Below are 26,136 nucleotides of genomic sequence, written 5' to 3'. Positions count from 1 at the left end.
ACTTCGCTGGCACCAACGGTCTACAGCTGCTGATTTCCTTGCAGCAATATTACTTAACCTAAAGAAATTGTTAAATGCATTTTATTCACCTACAAGTGGCATTTCTTCTCTTCAGCTTATAGAGGTGGTATGTAGTTTTGGCTTTTTTCTTGGAACTCCTCACCTGGCATTCTCCCTAGAGATCCCAGTGTCATTTTGCCTCTCTCTTGTTACTGCTTTAGAGAGGAGTGATCATAATGTGATCCATAGTGAAGTCTTCCTTCCTCTCTCCAATATGGGCTTCTTAGACTGCTACCATTGCTCCATGGCACAAACTAAGACAGCTCTTCCCCTAAAACAGCTCGTAAAGCAAGAAGTTAATTTTATAGCCACAACTCCAAGAACAACAGCTAGTTCTAGGTAGCATGAGAAATCTCAGATGTTGCTGCTGCAGTAGGTAACAAGACACATGAACCAATTCTGACTACAGATATTAAATACAGGCCACATGCTAAGGAATTTTCATGCATACAAAGATGGCTTTCCCTTTTGTTAAGGTTTACAAATGGGGTTTAAGGCATGTTTTTAGGTAGGTTTTTTTAAGTCAAGGAGCATTAGGACCAGCTGTAGCTTGTTACACATCCCTTGTCCCCTCTGCAAACATAAATCTTTAATAAAGCAAGCTTTTGTTCACTATTGCTCTACATCCATCTCCTGTCTTTTCAAGCAGCTCAAGTGGCTGTTTATGAAGGAAGGTACAAACGTGCCACAAAATCCATGTAAGTGGGAGGCAATGGTACCACAGCATGTCCAGGTTGTGGAGCAAAACAGCACCAGCTGGTGAGAGACTGAAGCACACACTTGGCAATGGGGCAAACTGAAGAGATCAGGCAGAACAGGTATGGGCAAAAGATCTGGAAAAGTGATTACAGAGGTAAAGAGCAGAAAATAAAAGTTGTGTTAAGATCTTTTTAAAAACATAGTGATGCCAAATGCAAACCCAACAGATATTAAGAAAGAGGTAGCAGTAAATGCTTCTTAGAGACCTAAAGATTTGTATTACAGAGAGGACTGTGTGCATGCTTGCTGAGAATATAGGAGTTTTTTTGTCTACAAAACTATTAGTAAATTATGACAACCCCCTCCCCCCTACACAGAAAAAGGTTGAGTGAGCCTTCGGTTAGCATAAGAGATCAAAATGGTGAGAAACCACCATACCCAGACACCACCAAAATCCTAAAATACTTCTAGATCAAATACTTATCACCCTTTTGAAAACAGGTGCATAAACAAATTACTGACATATTTATTATTACAGAAATCTGGCAGCAAATCAAATTTTTAGAAAGCCAGTCAGAAGGAATCAGCAATGCATTCAGAAGCACTGACCACTGGTGTGCCTGTACCATGCCACTGTGCAATGTACAATGTGCACATGGACTTACCCAAGCCAGACACAAAGTTCCAGACACACTGACTCAAGCTCATCCAAGACTGGACTAGAAAAGTGCACAGAAAAACCTTAGGGAGATGTCTGAAAGACATGCCCTGTGACACAGGGCTACACATCTGCTAATAACACAAATTTATGAACTAGAGAGGAAGGATAGATCAGACTTACATATGCCAATGGACTAAAACTACATAGCACAAAGCACAGCAGAATAGTTGCTTCCAAGCCTTTGATGTGACAACTCCAAGTTAGATCAGAAGCAAAATTTCCTGGAAGAACACAAGCCCAGGTTTAAGCTGAGTAGGCTCTGTTGTAACAGCAATTTCTTAAAAAGGGTGAACTGCTCTACACAGAAAATCACAGCATTTCTGGATAGGCATTTCTGCCCCTCCTGTCCTACAGCCTCACTGTGCCTTGAAACATGACCATCTGCTGGATGACAATGATGAACAGCAAGCAGATTTCAAAGAGGTTAGGAAAGGAAAAAACTTAGTCTCAAAACTGAAAGCTTGCTTGACTATGGTCTCCCCCAGAGAGATCAAAACCTTCAGAAGTCCACTTAAAAAAAAAAAAAAAGTTACTTAAGAATTGTGTATTTCAAAACAAGAGGGTAAGTTTAGTATTCAAATTTTGCAATGCCAAGTGGTAATTTCAAAATATTGATTTTTTAAAGCACAGAATGGAAACTTGGTCCTCTACACAAACTCAAGGTACACTCACTGTCCTGAAGGAAGATCATGCATTAAGCAGCATTGCTCATTCAAAGAGCTGAGTTTTAAATCAGTTAAGAATGACAGCTACTAGGGGAGAAGAAAACATTTTAGATTTCTAAACACTGTTTCTAGTTTCTAATGCTTAGCACTACATCATGCCTACAGTAATATATAAATTGGAAGTAACATGATTACGCTGAGGGCTATGCATGACCTCCAATGCTAAATCAGAATACAAAAATATACTCTCTTTTGAAATTTTTCACTTCAAATGATTCCAGATTGAAAATACAGCCTTTCAGGAACAAATTCAGAGAAACTAAGCAGGCTGAGACATGCAAACATTTGACAAATCATGCACTGCACATGCAAACAGTGAACTGAGGACTAAAGACCTACATAGTTTGAAATGCTGTGTTACCATGGATAGATGTTATCCAAAGAGCTTTTAAAACTATGTATTTCATGAACAGTTGCTAAATTCTGTTGGCTAACTAGCGCTACACTGAGTTGCGATCTTATGTTTTGGTTCCACAGGAAACTTTCATATCTGTTACTAGAACACAAAGTCTGAGAAGCAAAGAATTAGGCCCCAAGCTTTGTTGTTTTTTATATACAACTTTATTTTATCTTTACAACAGTATTTGGGACTGAATGGCCTAGCTGCCCAGCTACAAAAACTTCAGCTGGTATTTCTTTTTCTCCTCACCTATTAAAAATGGCAAACAAAAAAGCTTTCAAAACTTTAGCTGGTACCAAACCATGTGCCAGACAAAAAAGAGTCAATGAAGGTACTCTGGAACACTCTTCTTAGCTGAGAAGCAATACAAAATTCCAACTTGATTCAGCTGCTTGAGGAGGTATGGGACCCATAATCTCAGCAGCCTGAAGTCAGATTACTTTCTAACTAGTTAAACAACCTTTCAAATGTATCACTCCACATCATTCCCAGTCCCAGGGACGGTATTGATATTATCCCTGCTTATTATAGCAGCCAGGATGAGTTTGAATTTGCTTTTAGTATTTTCTATTAATTCTTCAACACACAGCTTCTTTGTGCCACTAAAAACAGTATTTACAGTTTGGTCCTGTCCCTTTGCTATTACCAAAGCCTATTTCAAGGATCCAGACTTGTCTCATGCTCTTCAGTTTCATCAGGTAGCTCTTCAGCAGATGCATCACACACATTGTCCTGGCCATCTGCAGGCTGATTTGGCTCATCAGGTTCCCCAGCTGCAATCTGACTTGTTTCTTCTTCTTCTTCTTCCTCAACTTCCCCATCATCCTCTACATCCATCTCAAATACCCTGACGTGGCGGAGGTTTGAACTTAGCTAGAGAGACAGTAAGAAATTCCTATTAATGACAAAATAAGTAAAAACACCAACAGCATTTTAATTGTTAGCCAGTAACTTTGAAAATAACCTTTATCTTTGAAATGGAGGTTTCAAGGGAATTAGCAACTTTTTTATTGGTCTACAGACTGAGAAGCAAAGCAAGTTTACCGGCTGTTAAAGTTTTTCTATCCTGTGCTATTAGACAGGTATGACTGTATCCTGACACACTACTAGCAGATTTTGAGAAAACAATCTGTTCGTTTAAAGAAGGTAACTTTTAGGTTACCACTTCAGTCAGCACACTGCCTTTAACAGACAGGCTTTTTCAGAGATACTGTACTTACCACACAAGAAACTTTTCTAATGCCGTTTACAGAAACATACTGAGCTTTCATATTCTCCAGCACTCTCCACTGGCTCTCCAAGAGAACAGTACGTGTGGGTATCTCACTGCTTTGCTCATCCAGCCTGCACACAGCAAGGGAAAAAGCACAGACCTGGTTCACAAGAAACAACTGCTATTTTAAGAAAAACCTCAGGTTTCTAAAGTCTAAATGTCATCATATGAAACAAGCAGGTAAGCCTCTGAAACCATCATAAAGCTGCTACAATATTCTAGAACAGGAGATCCAACTGTAGAGACACAGCATGTTCCAACTGAGTTAAAAACATTACAGCAGGTGAGAAGGGAGTTGTAAAGTCTGATCTTCCCACAAGAAACAGCTATAGCATGATGTAGGCAGCTTTTCTTCAAACCTCTCCTCTACACAAAGAGGAGTTTCCAAACACAGTCCTGGATGCAGTGCCTTCCCTTACACAGAAGTTTGGCCTCCATGACCTTTCAAATATGCATCACTGCCCCACTCACAGGGATTGTATGAAGACACTCCCAACCTATTACAGCAGCCAGAATTAGTTTGAACTTCCTCTTAATATTTTCTGCTCATTCTTCAATACACAATGTTTTTGTGGCATAAAAATGTTAACTCACAGTTCAGTATGGCTTTTTATTTTGAAATAAAAATGCATCTTAAGCAAACCACCAGAGAAGAATGGGAAAAAGTAAAAGCAAGGGACACACAGCAACTAAAGGTTGGATTCATTGCTTGAACTACAATGGCCTTTGTGTGTGTGTTCACTTTCACTTGATGCTCTCCTCTACCTATGCCAATGCAGACAGTGGTACCAGTTCTGATGTTTTAAGGTTAAGCTGACAATGTAAGGGTGACTACCATGGAGAGACCAAGAAATAGCTGTGTACTCTTATTACAAGGCAGAGGTATATGATCACATATGCTGATATCCTAAATTGAAGTATCCTGACCAGCAAAGTTAGCATCTTCTAAAGAAATGAAGATTTCTGATTCTACAAGGTGTCTTCAGCTGATCCTTGCATTTCAGAACAGCCAGGTACAGAAGCAGTATCAGTATCAAAAAACCCAAACCTCCCAAAAACCACAAAATGAACTATTTAGGAAGCTTCCATCTCCCCAGTCCTACTCTCCTGGCACAAAAAGATTTTCAGTCCTCAAAGTATTTACACACACGCAAAGTATGAGTAACCGTACACAATTACAATATTTGCTTAATTTGCTTTTCAGTTCTACATTTTCAGATTTGCTCAAGGTTCTTCAATACCTTTCCATGGAATCCCAAATGAATTTCCTATCTTGGTCCTCATCCGTATACACTGAAGATAAAGGCAGCTGAGCCAAGACCCTCTCCTTCCCCTCTTGTTGCACACTCTCTTTCAGAACTACAGTTACAGTTTCATCATCATAGAAGTGAGCATCCAAACAACTGTAGCATCTATAGGAAGATAATTTTGAAAGCATCAAGTAATATAAGAGAATGCAGAAATGTTTAGAATTTAAAATAAAATATTTTAAAGTTACACTGCACTCATGTAAAAAAGTATTCAGTACTTAACAGTGAGCTTTATTGTAAATAGTAAGAGGTCAGTTGTGCAGCTGTGACACTAAATAATAGCCATAACCTGGCAGACCCCTGTATCATGCAGACAAAATGATTCTGAAGGGGAGGAAAAAAGCAACTCATGAAAAACCCTTCCTAGCAACCTTCATATCTCAGATTAAACATAGGAAACAGTAAATATAAATACCAAAGAAAATTGAGAAATACAGCTAAAGGTACTGAGGGCAAATCACATCTGTCTTTTCTACATGAAAAGGACGAGTTTAGTCTATCATATGCCTTGTAAGATGGCTACATTGAGGCATACCAAGTCTTATCTTACTTAAAGAACATCATACAGATAAACAATACCTGTTTCCAGCTACATTTGTTCCTTGCACATGTGTTAAACCTTTAATTTTCAACTGGAAAACTAAAATTTACTTGACCTTGAGGTGACGTACAAAGTAAATTCGCAGGACCCTGCATCTTCATGCACCTGTGCCATTTCTTACATCCTGATTCACACAGGTGAGTTAACCTCAAACCTAACAATTCAAGAAAACCACTAGGAAATAAGATCTTTAATTCAGCAATCTGGAAGAAAAATCAAATATACTGACCTGGAGTCTGAGCTCTCATTTATACTATTGTTCAAGAAGTTTCCAAACTCTACTGCAAGAATCCCATTACTGACAGACCTAGAACAACAAAGTTAATTATCTCAGTGACAAAAATTTTTCCCTTCACTACAAATCCAAAATCTCTAATGGCAACTGTGGTACAAGATGGTGTAAAAGCCTATCTAAGCTTACCACAATACATGGCTACATGCCAAAATTATATAACTGGTGGATGGGAACCTTGTAAATTCTTCTGCTCCTCAGAAAAATGTTACTAACAGAATCAAATGGAAAACTACATCTGGTTTATGGGATACAGTTCTTTGCTATATTCCTTGCTCAGTCTTCCTAGTCTCAGGTCCATTTTCTTATTTGTTAATTCACAGCAAAAGAGGTTAGCTTGTTTCAGGTATGAATGAGGGAGGAACTAGAAATCACCAAAGGGCAGTAATTCTGTCATCAGCAGCTACCAACTGGAAGCACAAAAGATAGTTTCACCATGTGCTTTCCTTAGCAGTGAAAGTGCTTTACAAATTCCCACTCCATCACAGTCTCACCCAATTCACTGTCTCCTCAAAACAATGACAGATAATAAAAATCAGCATTTTACAGAGAGGGGAAGTTTTTGTTGTTTTTAAACCTAGCTTATTTGATACAATGCAGCTTGAACAGTTGTATCAGCCCAACATGCTGTGACAGACAAGTCACACTCAGGTATGCAAACTCTTGAATGTACACAGATCCACACACCAAAAGAGATGCACCTGTGACTGCAGTCCCCATATTTCCAATGTATTAAATTACAGATTGCAAGATATTAATCAAAGAATACTGTTTGCAGTAAGACAAAGCAACACTGGAAGCCAGATCCTCTGTGGTCTTTCAGAAGTTTGCACAAACAAGTAATTCTGTTAGCAGCAATCTAATGGAGTCTGATTTTTTCCTTATCCCAAAACCATCTTGGGTCTTGAGACTGGACTGAGTCTAATACCACACAGACTTCTGCTGCAGTTTCCTGCTGCACTTCTTAATGTACCCATCATTTTCTCTAGTATCCAAGAAAGACTGTATTCATGGTGCTCATTCCTTATTTTCACAAATAGATTAAAATCATAACTGTATTTGTACAAATGTGGCAAAACTTACACACCACTTTTTCCCTCTTTTTGTCTTACCTGGAAGTATCAGTATGTCTCCTCAAAATGTGTATTTTAGAAACAGAATTTTCTAACATGGTGAAGAGAACATAATGTAAATTAGATGTTTTGTCATTCCACCTGCAATGTGGGGGAAGAAATGAAAATTTAGATCAAGTTTTAATAACTGGCAAACTACATGGAACAAGGAATAGCAGCATACTTACAGAAATGGTAATTTAAATAATTGAGGTGTGGAATCTTCACTGCAAAGGAAAGACAAACAGTTCATAAAATGCTATGCATGCATGAGTTTTAAGTGTACATTTCTTTAGCTATTTTTAATAAAGAAATACCTTTGAGAAATTTTGTAGAGAGACATGCAGACTGCTTGATGCACTGACTTTCCAATTACATCCTAACAAATATAATAAAAAAGTCCATAAAATGCAGGCAGTTATTTATAATTATACATGTTTTAAGACAAAAAAAACACAACCAACCAACCAATCAACAACCTCTGAGTACATCAGAAAGAAAACTCCACCAATATTTATCCTGAAATAAACATCCCTAATGCAAACACTACTGTCACCTCATACACTTGTTTCATGTTTCTCCATATTACACTAATGTATTGCAAACTAACACAGTTACCTGGGGCACAGCACATACACACACATAATTAACCAGACCCTAAAATCATGTGAATATATTAAACAAAATAATCCCCCATTGTGCTTTCCCTGGACAAAAGCTTGAGAAATCCCAGCAGTGAAGTGGGACTATACCCAAGTTGCAGGCACTCAAAGGCAAAGATTAAAGCTTCAGGCCTTGCTAAGCATGACTGCTACCTTCAGTCGACCACTATCCCCAAAAGAAAGTTATAATTTGTAAAAACTGAACTTACTGCTGGCTTTTGTAAACATTGATCAATGACCCCTTCCATTTGCCTTTTGACAAAATGCAGTGATTTCTCAGGATAGTAGGGAAACAGAAGTGGGCTTTCTGTAAACAGACAAAGTTAATTTTAAAAATGTTTGTATCTCTATAAAAACATATTACACCATTATTATCTGTAAAATCAGATTTTGTAAAGACCATTTCTCCCTCCCCCCGGAAAAAGTTACCATTTTCCCCCTTTTTATTGCATTAAATAGGCAGAAAAAGGCAACTGTGGCAAATTCTATTATATGCAGCTTATGCTGTCAAGGTTTTACAGTCTTTGGTTTCTAAAGTTAAACTAGAAAAACTGTCACCATCTGCTCATTATAGTCTCTTCTTTTACTTCTTTTTCACCACTAATTAACGAAATTTTCTCAGACTCCAGTGAAAGAGAACAAGTTAGGACACTTGCCCCAGGTACAACCTAAGCATAACTATTACTTTCTTGAACTGGAATTAAGATATCCTAAAATAAGCCTCTTCTGGGATTCCTTCCAAGCCAACACTTCTGAGACTGGTACAGAAAAGATGGGGAACTCCCAATATCCAGAAAATGTTAATTGACTGGGTAAGCAGCTACATAAACCCTGTGCAGAATTATAAGGCCCATTTGTATTATTCCACTCAGATGAAGACCAATGAGTAACACTACAGAAATAATTCATAAGCATTAAAAAAGATAACTCTTCTACATTTATTACATCCTACATACAGTTTGCATTCACTTCTTTTTCACAAAAGCACATTACCTTTAAGATGAGTACTATCTTTAAGAAAGTTAAACCACTGGTTTCCCTCTGTATTAGGTGGTGATACAAGGTCATCATCTTCATCTTTCAAGTACTAGAAAAGAAACACATTTTTAAGACTGCAGTTTAAGAACAGGGAACATTAGAATTCACCTTCACTACTGCCCCTAGTGAGCATATGAAACATTTCTTGTTAAATAGCATGCCATAGTCTTAAGACTAAATATTCCACCCCATCTAGAAACAGTAAGAAAAATCAAGTATTGTTTAAAAATCACATGGAGATATTTCCCTAGGAAACTTATTTTTAAATCAAGTCCTGAACACAAATGTTTTGAAATGCAGTGATTAATGTCACAAAGACAGCTAACAGATCTGTTTTACTGAAACTAGCTTTTAGAGTTTTACTACTGCCACAAAATCTTTTTGTCTTTTCCTAAAAATACGACATCTGTAAAGTGAAATGACAAGGTTTTAAACCCTCATTCTCCTAATAATAAGGGGAAACAACTACTGGTATGTGCAACAGAAACCAAAAGGGCCAGAGAAGAAAAGTGGACACAGCTTTAAAATATCCTCTAAGGATTTCTCATTTTTTTCGTTTTGCATTTTTTCCTTAGTTCTTTACCTGGCCAACTCTCTCCACATTGAAGTATTTTCCTTTACGATTGTAAAGTTCTGGTGCCTAAAAAAAACATCACAAACAAACCCAATATTTAAACACAAAAATAATGAGAAGTAGTGAACAAGAAGATTATAAAATTATATTATTCTAAGATTATTCAGACTCAGCTACTGTCAGCAAAAATACCATCAAATAATGTTTTTGGAAAACCAGTATCACTGACCTCATTGAAGTGCTCAGTAAGAAAATCGGCAACAAATGTGATATCTTTTTGAGTCATCTAGAAGGAAAAAAAACAAAACAGTGAGAAGAAACAAAGGGTAAGAAACAACTTGAATGAGCACAGAACACACGTTCTACAGGCTGCACATGCAGAGCTCCCTCAGCCTGTGCTCACAGGGCAAATGTGCCAGCCTCCAACCTGCTTGGAGTGCTCTGCTGAACTCATCCCAGACCATTCTTGTCTTGTACAGCATGATCCCAAACTAGAGATGCAACCAACAAGTGCTAAATAAGGACAATAACTACTTCCCCTGACCTCCTGGCCATCTCTCATTACTACAGCCCTGGTCACCCCTGCCCACCTTTGTCAAGGCACTCTGCTGGCTCACGCCCAGCGTGCATCCAGGGATTCCTACATCATCTAGGCAGTGCTGACACCTTCCCAGCCCCATGGGCTCCGGCAGGGCACTCACAGGGGGTTAACCCACCCCACAACAGAACCTTGCATTCTGTCCTTCATGAACTGCAGGAAGTCCCTGTCCATTCCTCCAGCCTATCTATTTCTGGAAGGCACCTCTGCCCTCAAATGAGGGCAGTGTGACTGTGGCTGCAAATTTGATGCACATATTATTGTATTATTATATTACTGTGTTACTATATACTCCCTCTCCTCTACTGTGGCACTGAAAATGACATTAAAATCTCACTCTGGTTAACTTCATCATTTAGAACACAAAGAGCTGCTATACAGAGGCCTTGCATACCCAGCATACTTTAAATACAGTAGGGTTAACAAAGAAAACAGAAAAAATAATTCATGCATAACAGCATATTAGTGTGAATGTGCAGGCATCGACTTTCTCAAAAAAATTACACAGACACTACCCTTTAAGTTCTGGAACAGAAAGAAACCTTTAATTCTGTTTTCAAGATAAGCAGGATATAGAGGATACCACCATTTAGCAGAAAATGTTACTATTACCTTGTTCAGCTCTGGAAGCACATGATCTTCTGACATCCTCAACATGGCTGAGGGAAAAATTATATTCTTATGGCATTAATACTGTTTTCCTAATATTCTTAATTTTTCACATGTATGTAGTAAGACACTGCTGTTAAAAAAGATTAATTCATTAGAAGCAAAAGAGCCTGAAATGAAGAATTACAAATTGAGACTGAAATTAAGTCTCTCTAGTCTCACTAGCTGACATTACAAATCTTGAGGAATTTTATCTTTAATTTTTTCCAACTGCATTCTACCCTGTATGAGACTGAAACAAAATTATTATGAAAAGGGCTTATAAGAATTTGTTCATGTCCATACTAAGAGTACAGAAATGGATATATGTAAAATACATGAAAACTGTCATGCTCAGAAAAATGTGTTTTAAGACAATTGCACAGGATTAATTTTAAATCTACAAGTCTTGGATAAAGTTCTCTGTTTAGTTTGAAACAAAACAAACAGTGAATATGACAACATGACAGAGAACTTTGACAGTTCTGCTTTCTGCAATTTTTAAAATTAGAACTATTATATTCATGCTAGTAAGTGCTAACACTGCATGTCTGATGGTTTTACAGTATCTGATAATACCACTTAGTTTTTTGTAAAATAGTTCTAAAAAGATCAAACAGAAATTATAAACTTATTCATAAACACTTTATAAAAAGAAGCAGGCTAAAATACAGCATGCTTCACTTCCTTTAACATTTTCTCTGCAGCTACCCAGACACAACTGAAGGTGGCTACTTAAGTCTATATGGACATTCAGAGACTGTTTACACCTGTGCAGAACATTACAAGTAACTAGGCTGTCACAGGAGAAAACAGCAAGTAACACAGAATTATGCTATACTTCAAATCTAGTGTAGATAAAAAAGTACTTTATTCTTCTCTGAATCAAGACCAGCAAATTGCTCATGAAGCAGAAAACAGTTTGGAGTAGCATTACAGGTCAAGTATATACAATACCCACTCTACATATACTACATTTAATTGGGAACTACAAAATTTACAATCTGTGTTTAATATCATAATTACTCTTGCCTCATCGACTATATCCCTTTATATGTCCAGAAATTTTCTATGACAGAAAAAAACAGATGGTTATAACTAAGACTGGCCTAGTTACTTGCCTGCATTTCAATGCTTACAATATAAAACATACTGGATGATTACTATGGGACCAATCTTACCAACATAGAGCCATCGAAAAAATGCCTTGAAGTTTTTCATACTGCTGTCGATCACTCTAAACAAGAAACAAGAAAAGAAACTACAAAATCTGACTGTCACAGGCTGCTCCAGGCTTAAGTCCCATCTTTACCACAGAAAGGCCTACAAGCACTATCAGTTTTATTCAAAATGCCCAATGTAACATTTCAAGTAAGACTATTCTTGTGGTGTAAGCCTGGTATGCAGAGAGACAAGATGAAAGTCCACCACCAACAGAAAAGTCTTGCTCTCCCAACATCCTCTATTTCCAGCCCATTAATCTCCTCCAACACAAGACTGAACAGGAATGTTTTTTAAACTCTCCAGACTTTACACTTACTGAAGCAGCTCATTTGCCTTCAGGATGAAAGAACCAACAGCAGTAATAGCCTCTGTAAAAAAAAAAAAAAAAAAAAGCTAACTATTATTATTAAGGTTTCAAAAGTGAAATCAGAGCAGGTGGGTAGCACACACATTACTGTACCATCAATTCCAGAGGCATCTAATCCCAGAGACTCATATTTTTGTTTCCATAAAGCCATTCCTTTCAATTCACTCAAGTGGTATAAAAGTGCCTCGGAGCCACTAGGAAGACAGAGGAAAGAAGTATAATTTTTCATTCACCCTCTGGAAATTCAGTGCTCTGCTGCATGTTACATTTTTATCATTTAATGTGAAAAGTGCAAAGCTTTATAAGGTGGTCTGACATGAACAAGAGGTAAGGTATTACTTCAGAGAAAAGGAGATACTGTCCCAATGATGCAAAGTTAGTGACAGCATTGTGCACAGATCCTATAAAACACACCAGGCAGCAATTTACAGGTGATGGATGCAGCATAAAATACCTCACTAGTCCTCTACTATGCAAAAGTAAAATAATAGGTTTTGCCATGATCACAGTCTCCACAGCAGCACACCTATAGAGAGAGCACCACCAAGAGAGCACACTGTCTTCTAGCAAAGCATATAATATGCAAATTAATCTATAATTCATGGGAAATTCTGTGACTTACCTCTGCAAATGACTTATAACCAACTTCTGTATACTGGAATAGGAAGATTCTATGGATTGACCAAGTTTTTTTAAACCCTGTTAACAAAGAAATACGAACATATAATAATGTTCTGTTAACATAAAAATGATTAAAAGATATTGAAATAGATTAGTTTAGTATGTTTAAAAAAATGTTAACATACCTTTACTGTCAGTTGGTTCATTAGTAATGCCTGAAGTTCCAGACTGAAGAAGGTGGGGAGAAAACCAAATAGGCATTTAATTTTGTGTTTCAACATCAAATGCAAAGGCATACTCAGATAAAACAACAGTAACTACCTTGCTTTGCCCCATAACAACAGCTGCATAAACTCATCCTGAACAGAAGTGGTTGTATTCTTTTCCTGTCAGTCAAAATGATTGAAATAGATTGGTGAAAATATTTAATCCAAATTATCCCACAAACACTCCATATGAAGTATTTCAAAGAAACCACCTATATATTTGAGTGCTGAAATCAGACTACTGATGACTGAAAATTTTCTGATCGCTGATTTTTTCTAGTATTTCAAATTATTTTCAACTGCATTACCCAGTAAAAATTCTAATCAGTTTGCCATCACCAAGAATCTATTTTAAAAAATAAACAAATTACATGATCAATTAACTTCTGGCCCTGGTCAATGAACACAAAATTTAATCAAATCCAATAGAATCTTAAACATGGATAATTATATATACTCTATTGAACTAGGCTCTAAGTGTTGTTACTGAACCTTTACAGTAGTCAGTTCATCAATGACTTAAGTACAAAGACCACAACCTTAAATAGAAAGCAATTAATCAACAGCTGGGAAAGCTGAAAGCTACGATTTTTTTAAAAATCAGAATAAATAAAAGTATCACAATACAGTTATGCTTGATTGTACATAGGTACCTTCAGCATCAGAGCAATTGACACACAATAGCTTCCAGGCTGTCTCTGAATTTAAACATTTATCTGGAGGCATCATGTTTAAACATTAAGATATGCAGTAGACTAACAAGAACAACAGAACTACTGCAAAGTATTTTTCCAAAATGATGGTTGTACAGTACCTGTACAAACTTTGTTAGTCGTGAATCCATCTGCATCAGTATTTCTTCCCATGCTTCACACATGCATGTCAGTGACAGCTTTATATACTGTAATATGGAAATAGGCATTAGTATTATTTTCTCTCTCCCCTTCAACAACATATGCAAAAAATGAATGCTTCAATATAAAGGGAAGATATACTGTAGATCTTATATAAAATTTATTATCAAATTACAAGTTGGAGCTCTGCATTTACCAACTCAAGCCTCCTACTAGAAACATTTATTTCACTTGCATTAAAATGTCAAAGCCTGCAAGACTAAAAGGATGGTGTAGCACAACTGTACCTGTAACAGAGTTGAAATGTGAGTAAACTTCCGGGCCATTCGAGTTACCTCAGGTAAGTAACTTGATAATAGACTAGTGTCCAACTATATCAAATGAAAAAAGCAACAGTTAACAGACAATATGTCTTTTAACAATATATAGATTACACAAATTAAGAGACAGACTGGAAGGACTCATAAAAAAGTCTCTCAGTTCTCAATTCCTTAAGGTTGATTTTAAGAGGAAAATAAATTTAATTCAGAGAAGCAATAACTATTTTTAATACATCTATAAAAACCCCTGATGAGATTCCACATTTTGGAGGTCTATTAGTAATAGGTTTAAGGATGACTGCTCTGGATAGATAGGATAATCAAAAGCATTACTGTTATGCCTTTGTGCGCAGAATGAAGAAAATCTGAATAACTGTAACTGTAGTTTAATAAATTAATGTTATTCTAAAAGCAGTACTTTAAATGCCTTGGATCACCATTGTCAGTCTCATCAGTGAAACTACATATAAACATCATAAATTCAAAAGCTGTACTGGGTTAATTTCAGAATGGCTGGAACTGGTAGCTTCTGCTTTTTCTGCAAATAATGGGAAAAAAATAAAGCTACCAGAATATAATTTTAAAAGCAATTTTATTTTACAAAAATCTTAAGTTTACTTGCCTGAAAATATGTCATCTCTGCTTCACTGTCTGAAGAGCATTGTACCTCTGTAACAACTGACAGTGATTTCAAATCACTAGACAAACACAGTCCACGACAAGAACCTGCCACCTGCAGGATTCCAGTTTACAAGTTAATAAAACATTTCATTTCCTCTGAGACATATTTACTGCTCTAACACACTGACATACAAATATGACTGTGTTCAATGACATATAGAAACAGTGCAATTTTCAGCTACTGCTCAGGAACAACCCCACTCTTTTTATTGTGTATTAACAACAAACTTTGAAACAAGATGTTAAATTTCCTAGTTACAATGTCTTTCCATCAATAATCAACAACCCAACCAATTATTTTCTTTAAATTCAGCCGCCCAGTTTCACTTAAGTGTAAGCATATGTGTATTTTCACTCAATTCAGCTGTAGTTTGGTATATTATGAAGAAAAAATATGGAAAAGAACTAAACATACCCCATTTACTGTAGCAATCTTGAACATTCCATAAGCATATATCTCAATAAATCCTGAGCTGCCACCAAGGACAAGAGCATTAAGTCTATAAAAATAGAAGAATGTGTTGATAAGCATACTGAAAAAAAATTGAATGCACACAGATATAATTCTTAATATTTAAATTCCATCCCTTAATAATGTTCCTCTAAAGAATCACTGCACAAAAGAAAACACCACTACCTTCCACAATTCAAGAAATTTAAAAACAAATTAACAAATTAGCTTAGATTTATTGATAAAATATGCCTTTAGCATTTATATTAAAGAGTATCAATTACTACATTAACTGAGAGAACAGGGAAAAAATAGCACAGTTTAGCCAGAGAGTTCTTTTTCACTAAAAGTAACAAGTTTCTAGCAACCTTCCCCTTACCAACGCAGGCAGCAAAGTATTAGTACACAGCTACTTTAAATTACCCTGATTATATGGAAAGTGAGTTTGTCACACTCACTCAGTGGCACTCCTCAGCTCAAAGACCATGAACATTTGAAATGGATGCAGCAGCCATAACAGCCACAGAAGTAACAACAGCATCAGAAACAGAAATCCAATTCAAAGAATACAGTCTGAGAGAGATAGGTCTATGTTTTGCTCATTTATTAACACATATGTGCTACACTGGCTTGGGAAAAAGCCTACAAATACAAAAAAATTAAATGCAATTTCTGGCTGTTACATATCTAAACAAATATACATTGAAGCAGAATGTTTCTGTTAAAGTCAACACAGAACTCAGGAAAACAGTACCTTAAAAACTTTTGGTTTGATTAATTGCCTGGATGAAGGGAGCATAGAAAATTCACTAAGTTCCTACACCACTAACAGCTCACTCTCTCTCAAGCAAGGAAATCCTACTGTAAGCAGAGCTACTGAGTTTTAAAAAGGAGTAATTGGTGATAGTGATGGAGATTTGAATTAAGGAGGGTGGTTCTGAGTGGTGAGACTGTAAGGAACATTAAAAAGGAAAACACAAGGCACAGAGATTAAGTGTCTTCCTCAAAAAAGCAGCACAAGGCACTGCACAAAGCCAGCCTCAGTCTGCTAAATTATACTTCTACCAGCTGCCCTCCATGTGTTTCCTAATAACAGATGTTTATTTTAAAATAACACTGATACAGCCAGTTTCAGAGCTACCTTTAAATTTAGATTTGTCACACTCATACAAACCCCCAGGAATTCCCTGTGTAGAACAAGCATTCACCAATGTCTCCAAGATCAGCTTAAGTAACACATAAATCAGCCTTCAAATGCACTCCAAGAAATCTGTTTCTCCAAGGAAAAGAAGATACAACACCAACAGCAGTTGCTGAAAAAGTGCCTCTAAACTAAGGGGCAAAGGTGATTGATGGAAACTTTATTATAGTCTTTGAACTTTATCTTTCTACATAAAAAAGACAATCAATATCATTTCTCTGAGACTTTAAAAAAAACTACAAATAACTTAATAGTAAACTCAATTATCCATTATTTTATGCCTTTAAAAGAGCAACCAAACAAAAAACATCAACCAACAATCCACAGCCAGAATTTACCTGACATCACCCAGAAGCTTCATAATCTCATCTGACTTTTCTTCACTGAAATACAAAATATGTCATTAGGGCTTATTTAGTTTGTCTCAACACCAGAAAGCAAAATAAAATGAAAAAACATAGCGTTGTAACATGACAAATTCTTACCTGAAAATTTTTGCAGTGGTACTGTAACTGAAAACAAAATAATTACTCTCAGTAACAATGATCAGACATCTGTAGACCATTAAATAACAACAATAAATGACAAATGGTATTTCCTTAAGCTTACTAGTGCAACACTTACTTTTTTGGTAGTGCTGGTAATTTCGGTAAAAGGAGGTTTGATTCATCTTCAGCATTGTAAAAGGAAGTGAGAACACTGAAAAAGATGTAATACTGTCTTTATTACCCAAGCTGTAAAAATGAGAAGAGACTTTCTTTTCAACTCCACAATTAAGAGAATATATCCAGTATATTATGTATATTGAAATTACAAGTATCAGAGGATAGTCCTTTATGGGACCTTTAATAATTTATCAAATGCTTAAGTTAATAAAAGAACTGAAAATCTTTTTTTTATTTCCAGTGAATAAAGTTTGTATCTGCTGTCTCAGAGGCTTTGTCATCAAATCCTTCATTACCTGTAATGCAGTTACTGTCAGAGGCTCTCTGTTTAAACTCTCTCCAAACCTGCAGTACAACCTATCCACACCTCAGAACAGCTAAAGACACATTGCAGTGAGAGGAAGATCAAAGCACAATACTTAATATCACATCTTAGATATGTCAGAAGGATGAGATTCCCCATAAGAAGCTAAGCCTATCCCCACCAGTAGAAGAATGTTAGGATGGTTTAAGACACAGTTATTTTCTTGCTATTTTAAGACTGATACTTTTGGGAGGTGAGGGGGGAAATCCTCAAGTCAGGAGTTCACACCACCTGCTTCCTTTAAATAAATGTTTTATTTAATTGTGTTCTTGCACTGTCATAAGGAGCATATCAGAGGTTTCTTTAAGACAACAGAAAGAGGGATCATTATGTCCTTCAGCTCACAAGTGCTGCTCAGAATTGTTCAATCACACAGAGTTCATGGCAACTAGGGATAATCTATCTTCCTGAACAACAGAATTGCCAATGGAATTGGATGTAACACCAAAGACACAACGTGAAACATGTAAACACCAAAATAAAGACCTTGGAAAACACAGATGAAAGATTTAAATACAATACTTATTCTGACTGACAAAATAGATGAACATAACATTATTATAATTAGTTTAATAAATTGATTGGATCAGAAAGACAGGCTGTACATACTAGCACTAGATCAAGCAGCTCTTTAGAAGAAGCACAAGATCACGCTGAAATTTCATGTATTAACTGAAGAAGCACAAGACTAAGGTATCAGCACAAAAATAAGCATATGAAAAGCATCTATTATAAAAAAAGGAAAATTATAGTCAAGGGATGAAAAAAACCCCACAGCTGTGGAATACTGTATTACTTTATGTGACTGCTTGTAACATTCTAAGTATAAATCATCAGTAAGGTAACATTACATAGCCTGTGATTTGCTCCTTTCCAGACTCACCTGCTTTCCTCAGTTACTTCCATCCAATGCATGTATGTAATAGATAAGTCCACAGAGAAGGAGTGCAAGCTTTCAGGCTTTTCTACATCACACAGAATAATCCTCTTGGTATCAGCAAGGCCAAAAGCCAAAACTAGAGAAAGACAAGTAAATGTATAAATAATCAATGTGCAAAACACTGTACCTTATACTGACCTAGAAAATAATGTGCCTTCAAAGCCAACTACTGACATTTTTCTTTGGCTGTTTACAGCCCTTCCAAACTTTCATTTGAAATCTCTTTGATGTAGTGAAAGTTTCAACTCCTGTCACACTTTAGGCAAAAAATTTAAGTCAAAGGCCAGATTTCACAATTATTTACCTACATGTTGAACTGAACATGCTTCTAACAATAGATCTGATAAAGTAGAGGCTTCCAATTTTGCAGACTCGAGTCTGATATTATACACAAAACCGTCCACCAGAAAGGTTTGGTGGACAAAAAACACAAATTAGGAGCTGCTGAGCAACTTTTGCATTACTTTCTTGCTAACTTCCTTCATCAATAATAGCAAATAGCAGGCAGAGGTTTCTGTATTTACTTCCTTATAATCACAGGTAATCAGCTTAAAAAGAAGTTTCTTAAACTCTTCAGATGCCATCATAAAACAATATATGTAGTTTTTATCCACGTCATGGAAGAAGATTGTTCCCATTCTCCCACCTCCAGTGAGTCAAAAATGAACTGATTTCTGGCGTAAATTTATTAAGCTACTAATTTCAACATTACTTCTATTACTAAGGAAAAGACTTTTTTTATTCTTCTCTGGTCTGTAATTAGAGCAACTTTAGGCTATGAAGTTTTGCCTATGCTAAGTAATCTAAGATCTTCAGCCAATCCTGAGCAGACAGCTTCTTGTTCTCACAGTAAAACTAAACTTTGCAGTTCATACAAAATATCTGGCTTAGTTGGGAGGGAGGTTAAAATTTTGTTATACCCTGAAAAGCAGCATTTGGGACATAAATCTGGCATACAAATCCTTCTTGCAATTACATTCAACAGTATTAATCTCTCTATTACTGTAAATGAACCTACATAAAATTAAGCCACCCTTCTCTTCAAACACAATTTATTTGAACACTTCTTTCACAAATGAGAGATATCATCATTCATGATTTCCCATGGGGTTTTATTGCACCGTGTCACCTCATATACTTGGCATTACTTTTGCCATCTGGTCTCCAAGCAAGAGCAGTCACTTCTTTTCCTGTATTTTCATTTGGAGGCAAACTCCACACACGTTGAAAGTTTGCAAGCCGATGAAGTAAAACCTACAAAACAAATGCATTAAAGACAAACTTAAAACTCATTCTCCCGTTAATAAAAGTTTGTAAATCAGTTTAAGATGCACAGAGTTTTCTACCAGTTTTTAACTCCTGTGTCTTAAACACCACTTGCTCCTCTAGCAGGTAATTCACTCCTATGTTCTTTCAGAGGGCAGCACACAGTTCACAGCAGTATAGAGCAATAAGCTAAGCCTTGCATAAGGATACAGGCTCCTAACCAACAGGGGTTATCCACCACCTCCCTAGCAGACAGCCTGAAAGCACAAGTCTTGTCTTCATGCATGATCACATACTGCAGTTCCAGGGAGAAAAATACTTATAAGCAGATTTAATTTAAATATGAACTTTCACGCACTTTAAAATTCCACAAACAAGCAACGAGCGCACCATAAGTGAATTTGTTCGGAAATTAGAATGGAAAAAAATGAAGTATGAGCAGTAAGTATTAAGACGCTTGACTTAAAAAACTGCTATCCCTAAATGCCTGGCCAGACTTACGAGAAACGTGCCCCAAGGAACAGCAAAGGTATCCGGGCCTGCAGGGAAAGGCAGCGCCCGTCCTGCCGCGCTCCTTTCCCGGCACCCGCACTCACCTCTCCCGCTCGGTTGGCCAGGGCGATGAGGTCCCTTTTGGGGGACCAGGACATGAACACGACCTCCTGCGGCAGCTGCTTCTCCCCCACCTGCCTGAAGGCGGGCATGGCTGCGGGGACCGCCGCGACCGGCCGGGCCTCTGCTCCCGCTTCCGGGGCGGCGCTTCCTGCAGCGGCGAGGGGCGGGCGATGGATCCCGGCGAGGGGCGGGCGATGGATCCCGGCGAGGGGCGGGCGATGGATCCCGGCGAGGGGCGGGCGATGGATCCCGGCGAGGGGCGGGCGATGGATCCCCGCGAGGGGCGGGCGATGGATCCCCGCGAGGGGCGGGCGATGGATCCCCGCGAGGGGCGGGCTCGGGAGCAGGGCGGGCGATCCCGGCAGCGGGGCCGCCGTGGCGCCGATCCCGGTCGGGCGCGGGGAGTCGGGTCAGGCTCTTCCCGCTCCGCTCACTTACTAAGTACTATTCAGTACTAAGTATTTGTTTTTAAGTCCCTTTTTCATTTGGAGATTTTTTTTAAAAATCAGAAGCCATCCTGTGAGACGACTGTAACTAATAGAGACTGAATTCCTAGAATTCGTTGCCTTCCGATCACCTACACTTCCTTCCTCGCCCGACGTCCTCCAATACCAACATAAAGTCAAAAGCATTCTCCAGTACCTCAGTAAGCCCCTTAACATCCAGCAGTCACCAAATTAGACAAATAGCCAATCCTAGGTACAAAATTACCACATTATAAAATACATGGTAAGGGCTGTGGTAGTTCTCTTAGTCGTTTTGGGGTTGTTTTTGTTTTTGGTACCAGTAATGACGTATAATAAAGGAACTGTCACTCAATTCAATCAGGTTTTATTCTGGATGTTAGCATTTACATTTTTAGAAAATTGAACAAAAGGCTGACAATAAAAAATAAATTAGCAACTATGTAGCAGCAACAAAAGTCATGTCTTTTTTTTCTTATTCTTTACTTTCCTCTTGGAGAATATGGCATGTTTCATAGCTAATCTTTTAGAGATGCCCATCTTTACTCTCTTTCGAGTTTTCTGCCCTTTCTTTTTGTCAGGCCTGTAAAGCAAAAAAAGGAATATAGAGATTAGAATAAAATGAATACACTTCTCTCTACAAACACATTTGCTGGTATTTTAAATAAGTATATGAATGTTGTGGCAGTATGTGAAGTACTGTCACAAAAAGTACAAGGAACATTCCATCTCAAAGTGTTATGATCTTTCAACTTTGCAAAACTGTCCACTTCACTGCCATTATACATTCATTTTATGTATTTATTCAGCATTTAAATTTACACAGATACTGAAAACAAGAAACTCACTCACCAAGTACAAAAAAACCACACAGAATTTCATGCTGAATATATAATGCATGGATATATAAGAAAGAAGAAGAAATTAGAAGAAAGTATGTGAAGTTTAACACCATTAGGAAGCATGCTGCAATTAGTACAGGACCTAAATACAACTAGCAAGTGGATTGCTTTCTGTCATAACACAAAACGCTGAGTAATCATAACAAAACATATAACATTTTTGTTAGAAAAAGAAATCTAAGTTATCTTCTGCGATAAATCAGCAAATGAATTGGCATGAAAGTACTAAAACCATTCTAGTACAACTGACAGAACAGTATCTTCCTTGACAGAAAAACCAGATGAGGTTTCATAAAATTATTTTAGCATCCTTTTTCCTTTGCCAAAAAAAAATTAAAAGAAACATTAAGTGATGGAATTCTTATGAGAGAGATATAAAATGAAACACTTCTACCTTTTCTGTCTATTACTCCCTAAGCAAAACCCAGTTTAGTATCAGTAAGACATAAAGCAATACACCTCTATCCATCTGCCATCCAGAGAGCACCTGGTGAGTCTCTGGATTCTAATATAAGAGGGTAATTGTCTGAGCCTCACTGGGTAACATAGGCACAGCTTTTGGGAGGGAAAATTTGCCTTCCACTGCTACAGCCATTCAAGTCCAGAATCACAGAAAAATCTATTACTCTGGACAGGAATTTATAAAAGTGCAGTCAGTTATTCTGAACTGGAAAGACTGAGCCACCTGCTGGATCATCTCTTAACAAATCCCTTTCTTCTTTTCAGCTAGTTCCATCTGAAGACAACCACACACCATTTATTTGGCCCCCTGATACATACAGGTATGTGTACAGTGTTGTTCTGTATGTGACAAAAGGAGACTCATGGAAGAATAAAAGTACTCAGTGTGATCCTCACTAATGGTGGAGATTTAGATTATATGACAAAAAGCACCTGAAATGCCAGAAGGAACAAAGCAAAATATACTACAACAAAGCAAAAGAGACAGGAAACTATAAAACCATTATAATGACTCTTTTATCTGCCCTTTCATAAGGAATTCAAAGTGGATAAAAGTGTTCCATTACTTCAATTTTCAGCCATCTTGACAGAGCTCTGTGCACCAGTCACCAAGTTTGCAATCCACATTAATCAGTTTTGAAAGAAAACCCACAGATAGGAACTGGGAGCCCCAGTAAGTGACCTGCCTTTTATCACACCCTCCTTTCAGTATATACTCCCCAGCAACGCAGCAAGTGGGCAATAGTGAAAGCTGACATCAGCACCTAAAGCCAAAAATCATCCCTTTCTGAACTGATTCCATGACATAAGCTCTCATCTGAATGCTGTGTTTTACTGTATTAATGCAATATCACACTTACTGACGAGCTGTTCTGGTGTGGGAGAGACTGGGACAGGCACTGCGCTTGTGACCTGCCTTGCCACAAAGGAAACAGCCAACATCAGTCTTCTCACAGCTGTGCTTCTCAAGAGTGCAGCAGTTGCAACTGCTACAGTGAAACCAAGCTGCAAAATATATAACATGATTTATGATCTCGGAAGAGTTTAAAACGAACTTTTTGAAACTAAGCTTTAAATATAGGTCACATTACCAGGTTTTTAATTCTGGATTAGCTTTACAGAGATGGATGTAGTCACTTTCTGGTCCCTTATCACATTACTAGACATAGTGTGCAATGCTGTGTGAATTATTTTGCCATTAGAACTTTAATCCTGTGTGTCATCTTGGAAAGTAAAATAGTGCAGCTGTTACAATGTACTTACAGATTTTGATTTTTGTAACAGTAACAAAAATAACTGCTTCAGCTATTTATACAGGGATATAAACACAACTGAATTTGCTCATGAAAATTTTTTCATAATCTCTGAAACATTTTAGTAATTGCCTACTTTTATGAAATTCAAAGTTTATGAAAGTAGGAAACACTTGTATGACAAATGGAAACATTTCCGTTTTGCCGTAAGTACAAATGGAGTTACTGTGCCTTGACAAGAATTTATTACATTTGCACACAGTGCAAGTACACCTAAACTAAAGAAGAGCTGCCTGTATGAAACTGAGACTTTTTGTTTATTCTATCTCTTCTGAATTAACACATTTTACTTCTTTCACAGAATACTTTGTCATCTGGTTTGGAATCTCAGTTTCTTTGGACTAAATACATTTTTATTCAGAAAATATTTTTCTGTACTTACAGGGTTTTACACATTTTTTGCAAAGAACACAGTGTTTCCATCGTCTGCCATCCTACAAAAGGCAAACAAATTATTTTGTTTATTGAACCCCCCCACTGATTCTATCTTAAAACAGAACTACTCATGTACAGTCCCCACTGTTTACAGGAACAACTCCTCAGTAGGAAGGACTGTAACTCAGAAACAACAGTCCGGAGAATCTGTGGAAACCGCACATGAAATTCTGAAATCAGCAAGTTCTACAACTTCAAAGCATAAGAAAAAATGCATGTGTCAACAGACCACAGCTGGGTAAGTTCTGGTCTAACTGGCAAGCAGAAAACCTGTCCTGTCCTCTTTCCAACACAAAGGAATTAGGGAAAGGGAAATTATTTCCCAGTGGGTTATGGAAGATGTACTGCGAAAACAATAAGTCTATGAAACGGAATTGCTGCAGGTTTCCCATGGAACTCAGTATCAGAACATGTTTTTAGCAAAGCAAGTATTACAGAGGTTGTTATCCAACTGCTGCTAAAACTGCCATTCAGAAATAAGTGAAAATACTTACTTTTGATGTACATGAATTGCATATCTCACAGTGCTGATTACCAGAACTAACATATCGCTGACATATAGTGCAAAATCTGGAGAAAAAGATGTACTGGTCTACTATTTGCTCACAAAACAAATAATCTTATACAACCTTAACAACCAATATAAGGACTGCAAAAGCACTTTGTTAAATTAAAAACTGTATCTTTACTGCAGGAATGACTGCTTAGGCCATTTACACACACCACATCCACATAGCAAAATTCAGGTCAAATGAAATTAAATTCCTCTGTCTTCGATGCCTCTTTCACAAGTTCATTTTCGGACTACTGTATTAACAGCTGATTATCAGATATAGCCTTAAATCTCTCTTGTAGATATAGGCAATAATTCCTACAGACAAAATAAGGGATCTCATCATTCCACACTGGAAAATTTAAATGTCTTTTTAGACATTTTAGCTCTCCTACACACAGTTTATATAATATACAACTTTAGAATGAGGCACAAAAATGTGCTCTTAAGCCTGGCATCCAAGTTAGGCAAGACACTACTGAACAGCAACATCCCAAACTCCTTTGGAGACTTTATGCCTAAATTAAGAACAAAGACACTGTTAAAAGTTGCCTGAGAATTAATACATCTTACCTATATCCCTCTTCTTCAGGAAGCACAATCATACTTGGGGTAAGATTTGTGAAAATACGTACAGGAGACTGTCTACGACCTGTCTTGCCATGTTTATAGAGTGCATGATTATCATAGTCTACCTAGAAAAATAAAACCATAAAAGAGTCTTAAACTGAATGCTAAGCACAGGCAGAGCTATTTACATATTTATTATCTTTATAAGTGCTTTATGAAATGTTCATGTTTATATAAAAGACTCTAACCCCAAATCAGATTACAAATTCTACATCAAGTTTTTTGTCTCATTTACTTACAAATTTGTGCAAATATAGTATTAGGCTAGATTCACAATACTTCAATAATATTGTACTTATTCATTTTTGCTCATTTGCATGGGATACATAATATAACATTGCAGTTGTTTACAAGAGCAACCTGCTAAACAGAAGGATCTATACAGTTTGGTTTGTCAGTACAAGAGATGACGTCTTAACCCACGTCAGAGTAATTACAAAGCTGCAAATCCAATTAGCCTGCTTTTTCCAGCACTGCCTTCAGAGATTTGTCACAAAAACTCTCAGCTCTGAACACTGGCAGGAATGCAGAGTCTAGCCTTGTGTGAGTTTTCCACTTTCTTCAACAAATTTTCATTCTACAAAACACAAATACATTGTTCAGAACATCAATGTCAAAATTCATGCAGAGCTGTTACATGAAAAAATAAAGCTTGAGCATCACGAATACCCATGACTGAGCTCTCAAAACACACTGAAGTACGTGTGCTTAAGCTATGCACAGAATGGATACAATATTGAAGAAGCTGATGCCAGATTACTGCTTTATCACTGACAAGTTCACTTATTAAGTAAGTCCAACCATTTCCATCATTATAATGGTACTCTGA

At 37.2% G+C, this 26,136-nt stretch overlaps 2 protein-coding genes across 3 annotated transcripts in view; both read right to left on the bottom strand.

Moving 5' to 3' along the window:
* Window positions 1–2,797: 2,797 nt before the first annotated feature.
* Window positions 2,798–20,637, bottom strand: ANAPC4 (anaphase promoting complex subunit 4). Of its 2 annotated transcripts, none has more exons than XM_062493431.1 (28): window positions 20,530–20,637; window positions 19,816–19,921; window positions 18,611–18,743; window positions 17,323–17,397; window positions 17,184–17,210; window positions 17,037–17,081; window positions 15,462–15,546; window positions 14,988–15,098; window positions 14,333–14,416; window positions 14,006–14,092; window positions 13,247–13,311; window positions 13,111–13,153; window positions 12,927–13,003; window positions 12,398–12,498; window positions 12,254–12,305; window positions 11,895–11,950; window positions 10,672–10,724; window positions 9,697–9,753; window positions 9,477–9,533; window positions 8,849–8,942; window positions 8,065–8,162; window positions 7,511–7,572; window positions 7,382–7,420; window positions 7,194–7,295; window positions 6,019–6,096; window positions 5,120–5,290; window positions 3,826–3,949; window positions 2,798–3,478 (listed from the first exon to the last, which is right to left on the bottom strand). In XM_062493431.1, exons 1-28 carry the CDS (start codon window positions 20,635–20,637, stop codon window positions 3,263–3,265), a joined length of 2,406 nt encoding a protein of 801 aa, XP_062349415.1. In that variant the 3' UTR covers window positions 2,798–3,262. The 2 variants fall into 2 exon arrangements, with proteins under 2 accessions (XP_062349415.1, XP_062349414.1); XM_062493430.1 differs by having other exon boundaries at window positions 10,678–10,724.
* Window positions 20,638–21,372: 735 nt separating this feature from the next.
* ZCCHC4 (zinc finger CCHC-type containing 4) overlaps window positions 21,373–26,136 on the bottom strand; it is a 10,343-nt gene continuing 5,579 nt past the window's right edge. Inside the window, 5 exon segments of the mRNA XM_062492693.1 lie at window positions 21,373–21,595; window positions 23,237–23,381; window positions 24,072–24,123; window positions 24,619–24,694; window positions 25,251–25,372. Of these exon segments, the coding sequence (XP_062348677.1) occupies window positions 21,472–21,595; window positions 23,237–23,381; window positions 24,072–24,123; window positions 24,619–24,694; window positions 25,251–25,372 (519 nt within the window). The 3' untranslated portion in view covers window positions 21,373–21,471.

The sequence above is a fragment of the Cinclus cinclus genome, chromosome 5, assembly GCF_963662255.1.
Source record: "Cinclus cinclus chromosome 5, bCinCin1.1, whole genome shotgun sequence".
NCBI classification, from domain to species: Eukaryota; Metazoa; Chordata; class Aves; order Passeriformes; family Cinclidae; genus Cinclus; species Cinclus cinclus.
Note: the sequence above shows the minus strand (reverse complement) of the source record. Positions and strands in the feature narration are given on the sequence as shown.